The following is a 21265-nucleotide window of genomic DNA, read 5'->3' on the forward strand; positions in this document are numbered from 1 at the left end:
TAGCGACCTATAGTGGCATATTTAAGACTTTTAGTTTGCAGTTCTGTGTTTTCCTTGACTAGTCTTGTGATATCCTGTTTCCCTCATGTTCATGTGTCTTGTTCTCATTGGTTTACTGTCTTAACTTGTTATTAGTTATGTTTTCTTATTGGTTCCTGTGTAGTAGTCTTGTTATCTTGTATTTAGTTAAGTCTTTGTTATATGTGTCCCTTGTCAGTGTATTTAAGCCTGCATATTTGCTATATACCTTGTCGAGTATTGTTGATTGTAACTCCTTTTCCAGTCTATTTGGTTCCTAGTTAAGTTTAAGTTTATAGTTTAGTAAAGTCGAGTCATTTATGATTGTTTTAGATTTATGTTTTGGATATCAGCATTGTAAAATAAATCTGCTCTTGGGTTCTTACACATCTTCAACTTGTCCAGTCTTCAGACAAGCATGCCAGAATGTTACACATCCACACGACTATCAAAGGTAACAGTGTTTGTAAGGTCTCATAAATTGGCCTTTATTAGCTGCTCACTGGAGTAACAACCTTGTGAGAGTGTGATTCACTCTGTACTACGCACAAATCAATAAAACATGAAAGATCAAGTCTCTGACTCTTTATTCTTAATGGCTCATGAAATGAGCTGATCAAAGAAAACTTGAACCAGATTTGTTGTTCTCGGTGGTGGATTGTTTTAACTGACTGGTTTGAAAATAATTTAGGGCATCATAAACAGAGATAACAATGAACATGCTAAGGCATGATTAAAAAAATGTACACAGCTCTGAAATATGAGACAATGTAGATAAAAGCTTATCAAGAAGAGTGTCTTGACAATATGCATAATAAAAAGCAGCAGAATGTAAACCATATAGAGTTCGGTTATGACTGTGATGAGTAATTTCCTGTAAACATGAGGCACATTATTCCTGTTTTTTTAAAGTAAAAATCACTTTGAGAAAAAAAAAATTTAATGTGGGGGGAACGGGGGTTAACATCTTTAGACTGTGGTCAAATTCATTGGATGTCAGAGTTCAGTTAGTTCATCTGGTTGGTGTGAAAGTGTTTTTTCAATCTCAGGTCAACAAGTTAACTTCAATTGAATCAAAGATTACAGTACACTTATAGAACAATTACCACACATGCAGTTGTTTGGTTTGCAGTGGACCAAAAAACTAAAAGCCTAAAGGACATGATAAATGTTAGCTTATGATAAATGTTAGCTTATGACACTATATTTAGTAGCAAAAGTTTGGACAATGTACAGGAAATGTAATGAAGAGTTTATATATGGACCAATAACACTCCACACGTCTGCTTTCCTGAAAAGACCAGTTTAAACTTCCATACTGGACAATACTTTATGGTTTATGCTGGTTTAGACTGGTCTTGCGGGCTATTGTGTGTATTGTCTTTTTTGGCAGTTTGGCCCAATTTGATCAAATTCTTTCAGACTTGAATGACATCTTCTAACTAATGATTTCACATCTCTTTATTTATATTCTGTCTTTTGCTTGCCACTTGAGAACATAGTTGTACCAGGAGCGGGGGAGACCCCTTCTGTTTCCCGAGAACACCGCCAGGGGCCGGAAGACTGCCTCCGATCCGCCCAGGGAGGTGCGGCTGTCGTCCTTTGGAGGTTGGAGAGTGGCCGAGGACCAAGCTACGGCGTAACGGCGAGTAAGTGTTTTTTTTTCTCTCTCTCTCTCTCTTTCTCACCTCTCTCTCTCCCACTGCCGCTCCGTGTTGGACTTTCCCTCTCTTTATTGAAATATTTTGTTAATTTGGCACAATCACCATTACGGCCTGTAGGTGACACATTTTCTTTTGTTTCCCTCCCATTGTCCCCTCCCTCATCCAGGTAGACGGGGATGACCTGCTGGCAGAAGGGGCGGAAGGTACGCCCCTCCCCAGGGAAAAAGGGGTGGGGGGGTGGTGTACATCATGCCAGGGGCTCCCCGGCCTGAGAGAACAAGGGAGGAATGTTGCAGGGCGGAGGGCGGGGCCGGTTCATGATTCCACACACCGGGCCCCTAATCAGGCAAATCAAGCCTCAGAGAGAGATAAAGGCAGACTGGAGACTGCAGTGGGACACAGAGAGAGATTTACGGACAGCTGTCCGACACCTGTGTGTGTGTTTGTCTTTTTGGTTAAGTTGATAATTAAAATATTATTTATATTTTCAAGCCGGTTCTCACCTCCTCCTTTCCATTAATCCCTTTACAATAGTGTTTTGTTTGCCATCATTCCTGGGTCTGTTTTTGAGTGTTTAGAGTTTAGAGTTATTATTCATCCCCCCCTCCCTCCATCCAGCCATCTGCACACCCAACCATCCATCCATCCATCCAACGAACCATCCATCTATCTGACCGAAGGACCGACCTTCCATCCGCCCCTCCCTCCCTCCCTCCAATCTGTCACTGTCTTGACAGAATTACAGTTAATGATGTTCACTCAAAAGTAAGCACGCCATTGATTGCTCACACACAGATACACATTGTTTTCCCACGAAGAGGAACATATACTGCCTCTCTCTCTCTGTTTCTTATTTTCACCTGTTCAGTGGTATCTCTTGTCTCAAGTCTAACTGAATATAAATCTCTCACTTCAAAGATGTCAATGTGTTTGAAGTGAATCTGTGACACATGTAAATACAAAGGTGTGTGTTCTATGAAAACAGTTGTGATTGAAATATACTTATTAGTCCAAAATGAGCCTCCTGACAATTTGTGCCAGTATTGTGTGCATTTAAATGTACTCACCATGACAGAGATGTGCAGCAGATGCATGTGTTCATGCAGGACGCGTGGCGGTTCTCGTATTGTGGGTTGTGTGACCTGTGAGAGCTGCTCTGAGCTGCTCATGGATACGTGGAAGTACAGCGTCCCGTTCTCCAGCCACTGCTGCTTCCAGTGCACCTGTGAGATGTCTGCTGCTGTCCCAGACATCTCTAGAGACAGAGAGGAGGACATGGCTAAGTTACACCAGCAAATAATTTGACCAAACTCAAAATCAATCAAACAATTTTATGCTACAATGATGTTAAAGTGTGCTCACATGCATATTCATGATTTCATTGAATAAAAAGTCATTTGCAGGTAATTAGACCACAGTCACCATTGCTCTGTTATTTTTAAAAGGGTCATGACATAAGAAGTCGTATTTTCCTTCATTGCACTATAAAAACATACTGTAAGTTTCAGAACTCAAAACTTCCTCCTTACTTCTAAAAGAGGATTTGTTGACACCAAGCTGCCAAAACGACACGTTGTCTACTTCCTCGACATTGTGATGTCACGCTGTGGTGGATATTTGCATCTGACCGCATCCACAACAACACATCACTGCCTACTTTACCTTATTACTTCTGTAGCTCAAATGCCTGTCCTTAAACCAATCTTCCAACAGATTAAGTAGGAGTGCGACATGAGAGGTGAGCCGCGAGACTGTGTCGGAAACCCCCATAGAAGGAAAGAGTGGGTCAGCAGAAATAGTTCGTTTCCACCCTTTTCCTCTTCTGCTTGCTACCTCACCTCATATCACAATTGTTCCTTATTCCAACTTTCTCACTTCTGCACACACCATTTTCATTCTTCCTTCTTAACCATAGCCAGAAGCTCCCTTTTTCTGCTTCCTCTGCCATTTCCTTCAGATACATTTTCAACGCTGATCCAAAGATACCAATGTTTTCAACAGGCGCTGCATTGATGTTCCAATAAACCCTTGACACCCAACCTCCACAGGGTAAGTGGCAGCCCTACATCCATTTCCCCTGCACTCGGCAGCCAGATCAGCATATTTAAGCTTCTTCCTCTCAAAGGTAGCATCCAGTCCCCCTATCCATGGGACAGTAAGTTCAATCATTATGACTTTCCTAGCTGATGCCGACCATAACAATATGTCCGGCCTCAAGGAGGTGATGGCGATCTCAGAAGGAAATTTTAGCTGCTGGCCAAGGTCAACCATCATTGACCAATCACTTCCATGTGCCAGGGATGACCTTTCCTCCCTCCATGCTGTTCCTTGTACGGCACCTCCTTTTTTTAACAAACACAAGGTACTTCCTATGAGGAGAATGATGGCCTTTGTTGGCTTTTATTCTACACACCTCAAGTATCTCTGCCAGTTTTCGCAGAACCTGATCATGCTGCCACCTGTACCGTCCTTGTGTCATGGCGGTCCTGCACCCAGCTGACATGTGCTGCACATTTGCTCTTGGGGCATTGCAGAGGGGACAACTCTCCTCTCTACCATTCCACAGAGACAAATTTCCAGGGCTTGGAAGAGTGTCATAGGTGGATCTTATTAGAATACTTAGCCTGGCCTGAGGTATCTTCCACAGGTCAGACCATCCTAAAACTCTATTAGATGTACCTTCCCATTCTGTCCAGTGCCCTGGCTGCTGCTGGCTGACTGCTCGAATTATTAACACTTCCTCTTCCATCTTTACTTTACTTCTGTTGCTACCATCTCTTTCTCCTGTTTTTTAGAGGCTGTTGACCATAGTTAACAATTTATATATTATTGTTGGTTAAAGTGATATAATCATTTGAAACAAGTTGAATCCAATACCATAAATCACAGAAAAGAAGGAAACAATTTTAGGTAAAATTAGGTAAATTCCTCAACTGTGGTAAATAAATATGATGGCATTGAACGTTTCATTGATTTTAAATGCAAAGTAACAACAACGAATGATTTCATGAATTCAGTATTTATGGGTTAAATATGGATATGCAAACATTTGCACATCTCTAAAGCTGTTAATACATAAAAATGTATATTTAAGATACTGTCAATACTTAAATATTTTTTAGGTGTATGGTTGTTATAACAATACAAAATATAGCTTTTACTGCTTTTTATTGCTATGTAGTGATATATCTAAGTATACAAAAAAGATGATTAAATAGATTTTTCTTTGTGCTCTTATAATAATAATAATAATATTAATGTGGAAAACATGCCTAGATTGTGACTTTCCCAAATTTTCCATTTTGCATTTACATTTTGAATCTAACAGGCTACAATGGCTGTTTGTGTTAAATGATGGTTAGATTCAGAGCAAATACCCACATCTCCATATACTGTGTATATTGACTATCATCAAAAGACAAAAAAGAAAAACCTGGGCTGTATCACTCAGCTTTAAATTGATCCAATCTGTCCTGTAGTATTTTTTTCCTTTGCAGTTACAGAGGAAAATTCCTCTTAGACATCTTGACTAAGATGCATCACATGATAATAAATTCTGTCTTCCTCTTTGTCCCAAGCTAAACGTCCTTGCCTCTATCTACTCATCTAACTTGACTGAAGCTAATACAGTTCTGTCTGCAAGTGTCCGACCTTTTCTAGTTTATCAAATTACAAATTCAGTGGCTTCATGCTTTTCACAACATAAAGACTATCCTAATGCTGGCAGGAGGTTTCAGTCTGTTGACATTTACTTTTATTTATTTATTTATTTTTATGTTTGGGGTCCCATCAGAAATCCATGTTCTGTTCATCCAGAACAATTATTCAAGATAAGCTGAAAAAGGACAGGTCATTCTTAAATAAATAAATAAATAAATAAAATGGATCATTTCCATTTTTTCAGCTTTTACATATAATTTCTTTATACTTTGCTTTGGTTGTTCGCTAAAATAATATAGCCAACAAATCATCAGACAATCAAGTTTTTTACAGCACAGCCCATCTATTAATATAAATTCAGTAACACTTAACAATACTTTTACAGCATTTATTAATATTGTTTTTTTGTTAATTCCAGCATATACATTTTAAAATCAAAAGTTGTATTTGTTAACGTTATTTAATGCACTATGAACTAACATAAACTAACAATGAACAATTGTATTTTTCTTAACCAGCATTAAAAATAATAATAATAATAATAATAATAATAATAATAATAATAATAATAATAATAATGTAAAAATATTTAGAATTCATTGTTTGTTCATGATTCCTAACACATAAACTAATGTTAACAAATACAACCTTATTCTAGTGTTACCGTACATTTTTCAATGATGACAGAACTTTCATTTGTAAACGTTTATGGTAAAAATAAAAAATAAAATGTTTAACATAATTAGTAGACTTCAGAGAAAATGAAAAGCTAAAACAAGTATAAGTGTGATGTTTTAAGTACAGTAGAAGTCTGCATTTACAAGCATGGAATAAGAGAATAACTTCAAACTGATATTTGTGAGAAATGTTTGACAAGAAATATTTCTGCGCATATCACTCATTAATGTCTTGTTAGTGTAGGGACTACAGTGCACTGTTGTGTTTTTAAGTCAAAAGCAGATTTTAACAGTACTGCAAAACTAAAATAACAGAAAATCCAGACCAGATTGGGCATGATGGGTAATTGCATTATGATGATGGTTATCAGCTCCGGTGGAGTTCTGAAACTCTGTCTAGAATTATACAGTTCCTGTTGAAAGACAATGCAATGATAATCCTTGTTTAAAAACTTTAGCAAGGTATCACAATATTGCAAATGTGAATAATTGAAAACAGTTTTGACAAATGGAGTGGCAGTGTTGAAGCACAATAGAGGCTGATCTCTCCAGATGCATCATAACCGACAGTAAAGTGCCTCTGGACTGCCAGCTTTTATCACGATAAACAGAAGTGATGCACGCTTGTTTCCCAGCCATCTATCAACTATCACTAACAAACACACGAGAAGAAGGAGGAATATATTGCTAGATGTTTGACAAAGAAAAGGATAGAACTGAACTTGGATCATAAAATGAAGAATAAGAGAAAGATTGTGACACAAAAGGGAAATGCATTACATTTGGAGCTATTTTGTTAGTTGTTTGTAAAAAATGCATTGTAACAGTGTCATTTCCACTTTTAGACATATTATAATGCCACATTTCTACAAAACAGAATTTAAAGACTAAACCAGCAGCAGATCTTTGATGTTGATACATATTGCTAGGGTCAATGGCTGATCTTTTATTCTTGTATTTATTTATATATATGTTGTTATTTATATATATGTTGATTTTGATGCAGAGTCAGATAAAAAAAAACCCCACTCAGGACCTTAGAGGACAAAAATATCAGTGTTATAAATATATATCATATATATAAAAATAAAAAAATGCTATAAAATACTATATATTTACATTATTTTCCACTTTCACTGACTTACATTTTTTAACCAACATCAGTACACACATACAAAACTCACCATGAAATCCATACCGACACACTCACACAATTTTAGATGCATCTTTTATCCAATTGGCTTGCAGTGCTCTATAATACAGCAAACAGAAAATAGGCAAAAAGCATGTATTTGCTCCATAGGCTTAACATGAGACAAATGGCGCCATCTGGTAGAAAATAAAAAATATATGTATTTTTGAAGCCAGGGCTCCGGAATGAAAGCATAATATCATATAATTCATGATTTTATGCTTTAATGGCACTGGGATAAAATATTGCAGATTTAATGGGTTTCAATGGGGACATTTTTGTCCCAAAGGTCAGTTTGAAGGTCATTTGCTCAGTTTGCAAGTGTGGTTTCTTAAAAAACCTCCTCCTCCCCAGCTTCAAGTGTCTAGATCTGCTACTTATAGGCATATGCAGATGAACAGACATCATCTCTTACAAGTACAGAGTTCTAATAGGGGAACAGTATAGATAAATCTAGAAATCTTGTGTTCTGTACCACAATGTGAATGCATATCGTAAGTAAGTATTGTAAGGGTTGCAGGTTCATCAAAAATCTGTTAGGGCTCTTCTTTTTTTAGATACCCACTGAGCTCAGCTCCTTTGGCTTTGTCACATGATTCTCAAAACTCCAAAAAAATCTCTGCAATGACATCATTAGAAAGAACAAAACAGAGGGCTAACTTTCATTCAAGGTTAAGAAATTGTAACCGAAAACGGAAACAAAATCCCTTTCAAGAACAAAGTGCCCACTGAATGCAGTTCTTGTCTGGGTTGCCAAAAACATCATGTAATTTCAAAGTTAATCTCATACACTGTGCTAGTTCCACGTATATTCCACATCTTTATTCCGTATATCATTTTTATTATTAAGTTATGTATCCTGTTTTGTCCCAGTATTCAATCATTTGTTCACAAACATACTTTTCCATCATTTGCATATTCTCATGGAAATTAGATTATGTTCAAATTTGGTTTGTTTGTGTCTCCTGCAGGGCCATTGAATCCACAACCAATATGTCCATTTTGGTCTGGAGCAACAGTGTGAATATGATTTGTGAAATTCACATACTTGCTGCTAGCTCGCTGCCAAGTGTGCTGATTGCTTTTCTCCAGGAGAAGCATTTGAGTCTGAGTCGAGTAATAAGCGTTCTGCTGACTGTGAGCATTGGGCAGCTTTTGTTAGAAAGACATCTGGGGCATAGACTGCAGTGTCGCAGTACTTCAGATCAACAGCAGGACCCTACTAGGATGCTTTGCAGCTCAAAATCGCAGGGCCTGGCTGCTGATTTAATGGGTTCACATGCAATCGGGACACAGTTTTTGGGAAGTTGGAATGTGGCAGTCTCAGCGGAGGAGTTCTCGTGTTGACACTCTGTGGGTGAAGCCCTCTAGTATTTTTGTCCTTGCTGGCAGTGGTGCTTTTACTGTGTAGATCAGGCGAGTTCCAGCACCCGTCCTGTTGTAAATGGGGTTATGCTAATTAATTACAAACTGGCCTGTGGCTGGGAGGGGGGTTGGGGTACAATGTCCTACCATCATCTGGATCTAAGCCCAATGACAACACTGTTTGACACTGTAACCCCTTTCTGGGGACAGAGCTCAGTTTGAACTAATATTCAAAGCAAAGTGACTTTTGCCTATTGTATATTGTAATGAAGTTCAATGGAAAGAAGGAAGTGAGAACCAGCTTAACAATATAAATAATAATTTAATAACAAACTTAAACAAAAAGACAAACACATGCCTCCAGTCACCTTTAACCCTCTCGAGGGCTTGATTAGCCTTATTAGGCAGGTCATCCCCGCTTCTTTGGACCTGGGAGGGTGACAAGGGGAGGGAAAAACAACAACAATACAAATGAGAGGGAAATGCCAACACAGAGCGACAGTGAGAGAGAGAGAGAGAGAGAGAGAGGTTCTCCGATACGCGGTAGCCTGGTCCTCGGCCACTCCTCCACTCTCTATTAGACGGCAGCCGCACCTCCTGGGCGGATCAGAGGCAGTCCTCAGGCCCCTGGCGTACGGATCACCCCTACACCTGACAGCGTTCTCCCACTCCAGGCAGACGACCAGGAGCCCCTCCCATCTCGCAGTCTGTGGTACTCTTGACCCCGACATGTTTTAGAGGCTGGAAGGAGTCTCCTCTGCCCATGGCAGAAGGGCCTGACCACTCCAGGCGGTTGGCTAAGAGCCCCTCCTCCCCCCGCAGTTGGCGGTCATTCCTCCGCCCTCAGGCGGCCAAGCTCCTCTGTCCCCCGTTGGATAGCCGAGGCTGCTCCGTTGGGGTGGATGGTAGTGGTGAGGACTCTACCACGGAGCATCTCTTCTCTTTCCCATGTTGCGTCACCAGTGTAAATGAATGTTTTTGATGCTGTAGTTGTTCACTATTTTAAGTTTTTGATTTTACTAATTAATATTTTGGTTTAGTTAGTTCAATCTGTGCAAAGAACAAATCTTCCATATAGTCTCTCAGTTAATATGAGCTACCTGCTCTCAAAGAATCACATTATCATACCTACATTGTTGCAAAATTATTTTTATGTGGCTAAGCCTATTGTTCATAAACACTAGTGGTGCTACAAAAACTATGGATTTTATTCAAATGCCCATAAATCAAGAGTACAATGGCAGATATGAGTCTATAAAAAAAATTCATCACACAATGCTAGTTTACGACACCTAAACACTTTGAGTGCTTTTACACTTGATTCAATTCCTTGGGCCGAACCCAAGTTTGTTTCCTCACCGCTGGTCTCTGTTCACATCATTTTATTTTGGTCTGAACCACAGTCTGATTTCGTCATCTGTTTACCATTGTACCTATGAAACAGCTCAAGAAGACATCATTGTCATTGTCTTTGATGTGTCATTAAAGTATGCATCTCTTTAGATTTTCTCCCCAATTTGGCATGCCCAATTTCCAATGCACTCTAGTTCCTCAAGGTAGCATAGTGACTCGCCTCAATCTGGGTGGCGGAGGAATGATCTCAGTTGCCTCCGCGTCTGAGAGCCGTCAATCTGCACATCTTATCACGTGGCATGTTAAGCGCATTAGCACGGAGACATAGCATGGTGAAGGCCCACGCTATTCTCTGTGGCATGCATACACAACTCACCACCCGCCCCACCAAGCGCGAGAACCACATTATAGTGACTATGAGGAGGTTAACCTAATGTGACTCTACCCACCCTAGCAACCGGGCCAATTGGTTACTTAGGAAGCCTGATTGGAGTCACTCATCACTCCCTGGATTAGAACTTGCGACTCCAGGTGTGGTAGTCAGCGTCTTTACATGCTGAGCTTGAATTTCAGCGTTTGTCTGCCGTGAGCCCGCAAATGTGTTGTAAGAGATGTGAAGAATGTAAGCTGCTTTCTGTGGGGGATTTATTTGGACACAATTAGGTATGAGAAATGCATTATACCAATAATTTAGATCAGGAGTATGCAAAGATATGGATAATACGTCATCACAAGAGGTTCAATTCCTCGATTTGGTGTGATTGCGTTCATATCAGCAGCAAACCGCTCTGGAGTTCACATGAACCGTATCTTATTCACCTTTTCAAGTGGACTCGGATGCAGGTGCGCACCCGCATTGGAAAGACACGGTTCAAATCATCCAAAAGAACCAAACCTTTATGTAATTCGAACTCGGGTGTTCACCAATAGTGCTAGTGTTAAGGCCCCCTTACTATAGGCACATGACTTGTAAGATGATACATTTTAACATCATAACCAACTTCATTTGAAAACTTGATCAAGCTGTGGGGTTGCTCAATTGATCCTGAAGAGCACACAGGTGTCCGGGTTCAGTCTTTAGTTTTTTTTCCTTTGAGTCAGAGCCCTTACTTGTCTGTTGACATGGTTTATTTACACTGTGGCTTTGTCCAGGCATTTTTTTTGTCTTGTGTTATGTGAATGCTCTTGGTTTTGTGTTTTCTCATTCCCTTGTGCATTCGTGTCTGTCTTCTTTAAAGCCTTCTCGTTTGCCTTGTTACCTGTTTGATTATTAGTTTATGGTCCCCAACTTTGTTCCATCATTACCTGCCCGATTTATCTCCCTTTCTATTTAACTTGTGTGCTCTGTCTTGTGCCAGATACTTCTCTCTCTCTTTGCTTGGTTTTGTTCCCAGTCAGGCTATTTGTTAGCACCATTTTCAAATTCAGTTTTCTGAATTTTGAATGCAGCTCAAAAATGTTGCCTAAATATTGATTTCTGAACTCTTCCTAAGTTAAAACCTATTATGTTAAAATTATCATGTTTAACGATTAATATGAACTAGTTGTCTTTGCATTATTTGAGGTCTGATAACACTTTTTTTATTTACATTTTTGACCAATTGTCATTTATGCAAATAAATGCTCTTGTTGACGACACGTTTATATGGAATTTGGGAGAAATGTTGTCAATACTTTATAGAATAAAACAAAAATGTAAATTTTACTCAAACATATAACTGTAAATCCAGAGAAACTGATAAGTTTGCAGTGGTCTCTTATTTAGTTTTTTCCAGAGCTATATATATATATATATATACACATACTGCATTTACGCAAAGCATAGAAATGGCCTAACTTCTACACATGAAGCATGTCCTTCCAGTGCAGTTCAGCAAGGCCTGAAATATATGTAATTTATTCAAATGTATTCAGGTTTAAGTAGCATTGGTAATCCACTCTAAATTGATCTAAATGGCTCAAGTTTTGGCTTGTTGCCTGGAATGGCAGATTTTAAGCTAATTGAAGTTGATAGTGCCATCGCATACAGCACAATGCTGCTGCTAATACTCACTTGACCACTTGTTTTTATTTATTTTTGTTTTCTTTCAGAATTTTGCTCGAGGGTTGCCCGCAGTAATAGAGAGTTTGTATATGAGGACATGTTTTATCATAAAGGATCTGGTGAATGTCAAGGTTGATTACTCTCTCTATGCTTCTTTATTTAATGACTGCTGATTAAAATTCTGATGGCAATTTAAAGTTTTACATGCTAAAAATCTGTAATACAATGCTCAGCAATTTTATTTTGCCTGTCCATTAGTTGCAAATATGCTGAAAAGGGGGTTTTAGAGCATAACAATGTCAGAAATTTTTTTATGAAGTTAAAAATGCAGCATTGTAACCTAGTGAAGTGCCAGTTGATTTGATCTTTGGTGAAATAATAATGTCAACTTTTTAATTGATCATTTGTTAGCTGATAACTGAAATCCATCCTTAGATTAGTTAAAGTACTTGTATTTATCATAACTGAGATTTTAAAAGGAACTTCTCTGTTGTCTTGCACTAACCTGCAAGAAAGTAACACATATTACATCTTCATGATGTCATAGTTGTGTCTGTTTTGTCCAGCCTGATCTCATGAAAATTACATGATTGTGGCAACATATTTTCAAAACAAAATTACGTTTATTTAAAGTTTCGTTTCTGTTTCCCAATGAAATGTCCAGCAGGGGGGCGACAAAAGCGAGTGAAATAGTGTTATAATCAGACGAGGTTTTTAAGGAGAATATTAAATAGAGGCTTTAATGAGTAAAACGTACCTCCCTAACCTAAAACTTTAACCAAAACCTAACCAATACTGTCTTCAAAGCTAAATAAAGGTCAACAAAGCAAACATCGTTACCCTTAACCAACAACTAAACCTAACAAACAGTGTCCAAAAAGAAAATGCGACATGAAAATTACTTTTTCTAAAGCTACCACGACATTTCGTGTTGCTTCCGTGACACTCACATCTTGCATGACAACTTGAGTGCTTGACCTGAGCTCGAACCACAGACCTCCCAGTTCAATGTCCAACAGTCAGGTGAGCTACTGCAGAAGCTAGTCACATTGAAATGAATATGTAAATGTAGGACAGTCTGAAATACAAGTGTTAAAATGTTTTGTTTACAAACGATGCATTGCTATAAGTGTTTTGATATCATAACAGCAATGTATGAGAAATTGTAATTGTGATTTGTGTGAAAGTGAATAAAACACACAGTTGTGTCTCTAGTCACCAGGAAACCGCTGCAAAACGTAGAACATTGCATGTAAAAGTCAGTTTGCAAAAATGTAGTTATAGTAACATTCATTCAATTAGACTAGATTGGTTTTATCAGGTAACTTCAAAAAAGTGCTTCATGTGGCAACATCTAAATAAACTGATTTTATTACATTCAGAAATGTATCTAAATGTACCTCACAAACTAGGTTACATTATCAAAAGTAATTTGTAGATCATGTACAAATCGATCGTTTTGGTCATAATTTCAAGTTACCAGTTTTGTCAGTGTATTAAAGTAGAATTTGAGGCAAAGATAGCTCTTAAATGACATAACAGTAAACTACATCAAGTCTCCAAAGATCCAAGAGAACAACCTCTGAGCAATAAAATGTTCGTCTGGGAAGTCAGCAGTCATTTCCTCGCATCCTTCTGTCCTGTGTTAGAGGTCAGAAGCTTCCAGAGTTTGTGATGTCTCGTTTTCAGCATTCCGGCCACTCTCCACTCTACCAGGATCAATTTCCGTCTCCCGGTTACTGGTGCACCAGCTTTGCTGCACTTCTGCAGCTCCTGTGAAAATATCACGCTCATTGCTCTTGAGGTCATGCCGAGTGGTCAAACCGCAAACCAGAGTCGATGGAAAACCCATCCCACATATCTGATCTCTATCTGGCCACAATTCATCAGCGCTGGAGTCGGATCACCCGCACCAGCTTCGTTTGCTCCCCTCAAGGTCTCGCTCTTCTATATCTCCCTTAATAACAGCGCTGAAACACTTCTCAGTGGTGCATTCAGACAGTAGGTTTACAGTGACACACTAAGGATGATGGTTTAAGGGCCAAGATCCTCCGCACTCCTGATAACGGTGGTGAATCCAGAATGATTGATAATCAATCCGTTTCACCAGTTTGACTCATTTGTTTACGGAGGATGTGGAGTGAAAATCGGATAGATTAATTCAAGTGTAGCTCTAATTTAAGGAATACTACACCCAAAAATGAAAGTCTCATCCCAAAATAGAATACTTTTCTACCATGGAACTTTTTTGTTTTTTTAAGACAAAAGGTCTTAAAATGAGTTTTAAGACTTAATGAGTATGGCTCATTTCCATACAATGAAAGCATACAGTGACCAGGGGCTATCAAGATCCAAAAAGAACAAAGCATCATAAAATTAGTTCCGATAACTTTTTACAGTACCAAGTCTTCTGAAGCCATATGATACAGCAGCTATGTGTGAGGAACAGATCATATTTTAAAAAGTTACTGAAAATCCTTAAAGCTCTGAAATCTTATTTATGGTTACGTATTTTCAAACTTGTCGTATCACAGTCGGATAAGATGTTCCCACGAGTTTGTCCCATGTGCAAAATAGATTTGATATTTCATGCAAATAATTTTCTGTGAATAACAACTTCAACTCTGGCCTGTTTCTCACACAAAGCTTTCATTTAGCTTCAAAACTCTTGGAATATTGAATGTGATTCCTGTACTACTTTTATGATTCCTTTACTTGTTTTTGTCCTTTTTGGAGCTTGACAGTCCCTGATCACGATATATTTTCATTGTTACGAAAAAACAGCAGCAAGAACATTCTTAAAAACTTCTCTTTTTATGTTCTATTGTAGATGATACAGGTTGAGCAAATGCTGCCAGCATTTTTATTGGGTGAACTATTTCTTTAAGCATTGCGTTTGCAGTAGCAACTTTAGGATGTAAATGAACTAACACTTTTTAGTTGTCAGGATGTTGTCAGAGGCACTGCTGCTCTAATTGAATTTCAAAGTCTTTCAAGCACTTCTAACAGTGTCACCGTCAGTTTAAAGACACCAAGCAACGTTATAGAAATCAAAAGAGTGTTCGTTTACCCGATAGGCGCTTGATGTTCCGGAAAAAAACATTTGATGTGGGGAAAATGGATGACTTGGTTCGAATGCCATAATATTTCCACATTTGATGTCATAAAACACTACCGCAGCCGAAGGGCCCAGATGGAGGTTCAGAAGGAGTTACAACCCCAAAACCATCCTGATGCTTAATGAGGATCCTGCCAGAGGCTGCAACAACACAGGGGCCACTGCTCACTGACTGCAGAGTAGTGAGGCAGATACAAACCATAATAACATATCATAGACACCTTAATCTATGTGTGTGTATATATATATACACAGTGCATCCGGAAAGTATTTACAGCGCTTCACTTTTTTCACATTTTGTTATGTTACAGCCTTATTCCAAAATAGATTGAATTAATGATTATAGATTGAATTAATGATTTTCCTCAAAATTCTACAAACAATACCCCATACTGACAACGTGAAAGAAGTTTGTTTGAAATCTTTGCAAATTTATAAAAAAAAATATAATAATTTATTCACAGCCTTTGCTCGATACTTTGTTGAAGCACCTTTGGCACCAATTACAGCCTCAAGTCTTTTTGTGTATGATGCTACAACCTTGGCATACCTATTTTTGAGCAGTTTCTCCCATTAATTTTTGCAGGACCTCTCAAGCTCCATCAGGTTGGATGGGGAGCGTCAGTGCACAGCCATTTTCAGATCTTTCCAGAGATGTTCAATCGGGTTCAAGTCTGGGCTCTGGCTGGGCCACTCAAGGACATTCACAGAGTTGTCCCCTAGCCACTCCTTTGTTATCTTGGCTGTGTACTTAGGTCGTTGTCCTGTTGGAATATGAACCTTCGACTCAGTCTGAGGTCCAGAGCGCTCTGGAGCAGGTTTTCATCAAGGATGTCTCTGTACATTGCTGCATTCATCTTTCCCTCGATCCTGACTAGTCTCCAAGTTCCTGCCGCTAGACTTGTAGTCGAGACCGCCTAAACCGAGACCAAGACACTACCAAGACCAGAGGGTATCGAGACCAAGACAAGACCAAGACCAAGACAGACCAAGTCGAAACCGAGACCAAGTCGAGACCAAGACTGAGACCAAGTCGAGACCGGAGGGAAAAAAAACTTTTATGCTGCCTTTATTTGATTTTTGGAGCTTGAAAGGACTGTTCTCTATTCACTTGCATTGTATAGACCTACAGAGCTGAAATATTCTTCTAGAAATCTTCATTTTTTTTTAGCAATTACATATAAAGTAATTCATAATTTATAGGCTTAAGTGCAGGATCCGAAAGTTGGTCATTTGTCGCTATGGTTACACACTCACACACACACACACACACAGTTGGTGGTGCGCTCAAAGTCATCTGTCAGTTGTGCAGTTACCAAAAATCTCGTTACTTAGCATGTAACGTTAGTGACACTCTTCATCAGGTTAACGTTAGTTATGTCCTTAGAGAGGCTTGCAAAAAATATGTCCCTAAATAACTTATACCGTACGTGTGAGAAGAACACATGATAAACAACAATAATTCAGCAGATACATGATCTGTTTGGTCATGGGAGGTTGGAAAGGTTTTACCTCAAAGAGTTTGAAAATGCGTAGATAGCTTTCCCTGTGTTTACGCTCCAGGTGTCTGGTGAACGTTGAGGTGGTCCCGGCTGTCTCTGTCAAGCAGACTTTGCAGAATCTACATTTCGCCGAATGCTTCTTTTTATTTGACGATGTGCAGAAGAACTCATTGTGTTCTACGAAAGCAAATTTTATGACCAAGGAATTCGCTGACATGCTACTGACTGACTGTGCTCTTCACGCTCTACGCTACACTCACTCACTGAGGTATAATGCTATATGAATGGATGAGCGCCAACGGCTGTGTCACAAAAAAATACATGTGATTGGTTGCATTTCAAGGGCGCAAAATAATAATACTGTTGCATTATCGAACGTTGTGTCATCGTGGATATTATAGTATTGTATTGCTAAATCCCCGACCACTATGTCGGTCTGAGACAGCGAGACCTAGACAAGACCGAGAGGTCCGAGACCAAGACAAGACCAAGACCAAGACCAAAGACCGTCAAGGCCGTGACAAGACCTGCCGCTGAAAAACATCCCCACAGCATGATGCTGCCACAACCATTATTCACTGTAGGGATGGTATGGGCCAGGTGATGAGTGGTGCCTGGTTTCCTCCAGACGTGACACTTGCCATTCAGGCCAAAGAGTTCAATCTTTGTTTCTCATGGTCTGAGAGTCCTTCAGGTGCCTTTTGACAATCTCCAGGTGGGCTGTCATGTACCTTTTACTGAGGTGTGGCTTTCGTCTGGCCACCCTACCATACAGGCCTGATTGGTGGAGTGCTGCAGAGATGGCTGTTCTTCTGGAAGGTTCTCCTCTCTCCACAGAGCAATGCTGGAGCTCTGTCAGGGTGACCATTGGGTTCTTGGTCACCTGCCTGACTAAGGTCCTTCTCCCCAGATTGCTCAGTTTGAGTCCCGGTGGTTCCAAACTTCTTCCATTTACGGATGATGGAGGCCGCTGTGCTCATTGGGCCCTTCAATGCTGCAGACATTTTTCTGTACCCTTCCCCAGATCTGTGCCTCAATACAATCCTGTCTCAGAGGTCTACAGACCCTTCCTTAGAATTCATGGCTTGGTTTGTGCTCTGACATGCACTCACTGTGGGACCTTATATAGAGAGGTGTGTGCCTTTCCAAATCATGTCCAATAAACTTAATTTACCACAGGTGGACTCCAATCAAGTTGTAGAAACATCTGATGACCAGTGGAAACAGGTTGCACCTGACCTCAATTTTGAATGTCATAGCACATTTCAAGTTAATTTTTTTATTTTTAATAAATTTGCAAAGATTTCAAATAAACTTCTTTCACGTTGTCATTATGGGGTATTGTTTGTAGCATTTTGAGGAAAATAATGAATTTAATCAATTTTGGAATAAGGCTGTAACATAACAAAATGTGGAAAAAGTGAAGCGCTGTAAATACATTCCGGATGCACTGTATATATATTAATAAAATTAAATTGTTATATTAGATAGACCAAGGAGAGGAGGTTTTTGTGACCACACCCCAAAATATTTAGGGAATATTTACTGTAACAGAGCCAAAGTGTTCCCAGTTTTAGGTGGGATCTGTATGGTATAAGCAATAATGTTTCTGTATACTAAAAAAGCATTAAAGCACAATGCAATTATCCCAATATTCACAATCTTGTTTAATTGCATATCATCAAGAGTACAGTATATGGCAAATAACTGATATATCAGCCAGCCCTAGATGGAGTGGAATAGAATAAAGGACACAAATGATGAAGCAGTACATCACTAAAGGTGACTGCTGTGTAATTCATCACAAATGACTCAAAAAGCATGATACAATTTTAATGAAATGGCACATATCAAATGACAAGATCACTTCTACAAGCCATTAGAGACCATTAGAAATGGACGAGTCAACGTGTTTCAGAGTTTCACTGGACAGTAGCCAGTGACTGACATGTTAGCAGATCAAACTCGAGAGATCATGTTCGTGAGTTCGTGTTGTTCATTTGTCAGCACTGGTAGAGCTCAATAACTTCTAATAGAAACAAAAATCTTCATAGATAAGAGCAGCCTGAAGTAATGAACAAATTCAGCTCTCAGCATTAGTGAAATGTTCATATTAGTTCCACGCTTCACTGAGCTCTTTCTAAATTAAATATTAGGACAGTTTAAGGCATGCAGACATATTATTATATGCTGAAATTAAATTGTTGGCATCAGGGATGGAGGGTTTATTCAAACACACAAAATGTCAAATGTCAGGACTTCCGGTTGAGCATGTAAGCGTAAGGCACGCAATTGAGTAGGCTCCCGACGATATCAATAAAATTTCCTAAAAAACCTATATTTTCCCACTCTAAACGCACTAGTTTCAACTTGTAAGACTTTTTTTTTACATAATCAATTATCGATGTCGGCCAAAAGTCGACGCAACGAGACTAAAGCTACTTCCGCTACACCTGCGGTCTGTCCTGCCGCCTCGGATGGTAATGGCTCCGCGGCTGGGCCTGCCAAGCTACCCGCTGACCTGGAAAATCTCTGCACGGTTCTGTTGTCAGAGCTGACAGCAGCTATCACCAGTCAGCTAAAATCCGCCATTGATACCGCCCTTGCACCCATCGCCGCCTCCTTAGAGGGGTTTACGGCAAAGTTTGAAGCCCAAGACCGCCACATAGTTGTACTGGAACAGCACCTCAATGTGTGTATAGTGACAGCATCGTAACTCTAGAGAGGGCAGTTAAGGACCTGGCTACATCCAATAAGCAACTGATTGATAAGATGGAGGACCTCGAATCACATTCCCGCCGCTGCAATCTGCATGTTATCGGCATCCCAGAGGGTGCCGAAGGACAGGACCCTGTTGCGTTCATGTCTAGTTTTTTCTCGGATGTGTTAGGACCTGATGTCTTCTCATCCCCACCAGTCTTGGACAGAGCTCATCAAATCGGCCCTAAACCATTGGATAACCAGGCCAACGGCAAACCACGGGTTTTCATAGTTTGCTTCCACTATTACAGCGATAAGGAACGTGCCAGTCGCTGGGGGGCTGTTAATCGGTGACAACTCTTCCACCGGGAGAGGAAAATCTACATCTTTCCGGACTATAACGCCAGCACTGCAAAGAAGAGGGCTGCCTTCTCCAATATGAGACGCTGTCTACGCGATAAGGATGTGCAGTTCTCCCTTCGTTTTCCAGCCCAGCTCCGCATTGACTATGATGGAGAGAAGCTACAATTTGACTGTCCAAATAAAGCACAGAGATGGTTTGATTTCCCATCGAAATGAGTGTTTCCCATCGAAATGAGTGTTATCTGCGTCTGGGTGAGATGACGCTGGTGTGTTTTCGGCCTGTGGAACAGTTTTTTGTATTCCTGCTTCAGACTTGCTTTAACAGGCTTTAGCATAAAGTTTCGACCTAGCTTTTTGGCTGGCTAGCTAGCAAAGTGCAACTGATTAGTTTTGCACACCCGCCCTGTTGAGGCAAATGTTTTAATCAATAGGCCATTGGCTTACTTAAATATATTTTTTTTGTGTGTGTGTTAATATGTTGTTTAGGTTCACTTGATAGGGCAATATGGCTCGTTTAAAGCTGATTTAATGTTACATGCTCTGAGTTTTTTTTTGGGGGGTTGTTTGTTGCTTATTGATGGGAGAAATGCTAATGTTACCAGTAGCCAGCTCTAGACTGTAGACCAATGTAATCTTGTCTGATTACAGTGCACAGTCTGCCTTTATGTTCTGATGATTACAAACAACTGTTTTTGAAGTTGTGTTCTTTTTTTATTGCAATTTTTAGGCGTGTCTTTACTATAATTACTTACAATGTTTATGTGAGTTTTTACAATAACTATTGTTTTCAGCCTCTCTGACTATGAGAGGTAATCTATTTGACTTGTTTAGATGCATCGGATGTTGAGATGTGGTAATAGCCTGCAGTTTCCCTTATTTGGGAAGGGAAATTTAAGGTTTGACGAGGGAGGGATGGGGGGGTGGGGTATGGGACAAGGTCTTGTCTGTCTTTTTTCATGTATCTTTTTTTTTTTTTTTTTAATTCTTTTCTTTTATTTACTTATCTTTACTTTATGTATTTACCTGTTGTGGTTGGCTTGCCCCTACAGTCAGTTAATCCGGTTTGTACACTGTCATAATGGTTTTAATGTTATCAAGTATCTTTTTTTTTTCATGCAACCTAATCTAAGCCATGGTTGATAGGTGCAGAAATGGTTCCTCCCTGAGATTTTTGAGTTGGAATGTAAAGGGGGGTAATTGTCTTGTGAAGAGATCCAGAGTGCTTTCGCAACTGAAACAGCTGAGGGTTGATGTGGCTTTTCTTTAGGAGACCCATCTGCGCATTAAAGATCAACTTAGACTTAAACCCTGATGGGCTGGTCAGTATTTTCATCCTAATTTTGATTCCAGAGCTAGAGGAGTAGCTATCTTAATTCATAAAAACATACACTTTTCCTTGGATAAGGTTCTTTCTGATACGGCTGGAAGATATCTGATTGTTGTGGGCTTGCTTGACTACACGCCTATTATTTTGGTAAACGTTTATGCCCCTAATTTTGATAATGTAGAATTTGCGAATAATCTATTGATGCAGATCCCAGCCTTAAATACGCATTTATTGTTATTTGGCGGTGATTTAAATTGTGTCATGGACCCTGCAATGGACCGG

At 39.5% G+C, this 21265-nt stretch overlaps 1 protein-coding gene across 3 annotated transcripts in view; it reads right to left on the bottom strand.

Moving 5' to 3' along the window:
• The window catches only part of LOC127637737 (astrotactin-2-like), a 749824-nt gene that overhangs the window by 636743 nt on the left and 91816 nt on the right, over positions 1-21265 (bottom strand). For all 3 annotated transcript variants that reach the window (XM_052118989.1, XM_052118979.1, XM_052118998.1), the window contains exon 2: positions 2750-2937. In XM_052118989.1, the coding sequence (XP_051974949.1) occupies positions 2750-2937 (188 nt within the window). The remainder of the gene's footprint in view (positions 1-2749; positions 2938-21265) is intronic.

This window comes from Xyrauchen texanus, chromosome 4 (assembly GCF_025860055.1).
Source record: "Xyrauchen texanus isolate HMW12.3.18 chromosome 4, RBS_HiC_50CHRs, whole genome shotgun sequence".
Classification (NCBI taxonomy): domain Eukaryota; kingdom Metazoa; phylum Chordata; class Actinopteri; order Cypriniformes; family Catostomidae; genus Xyrauchen; species Xyrauchen texanus.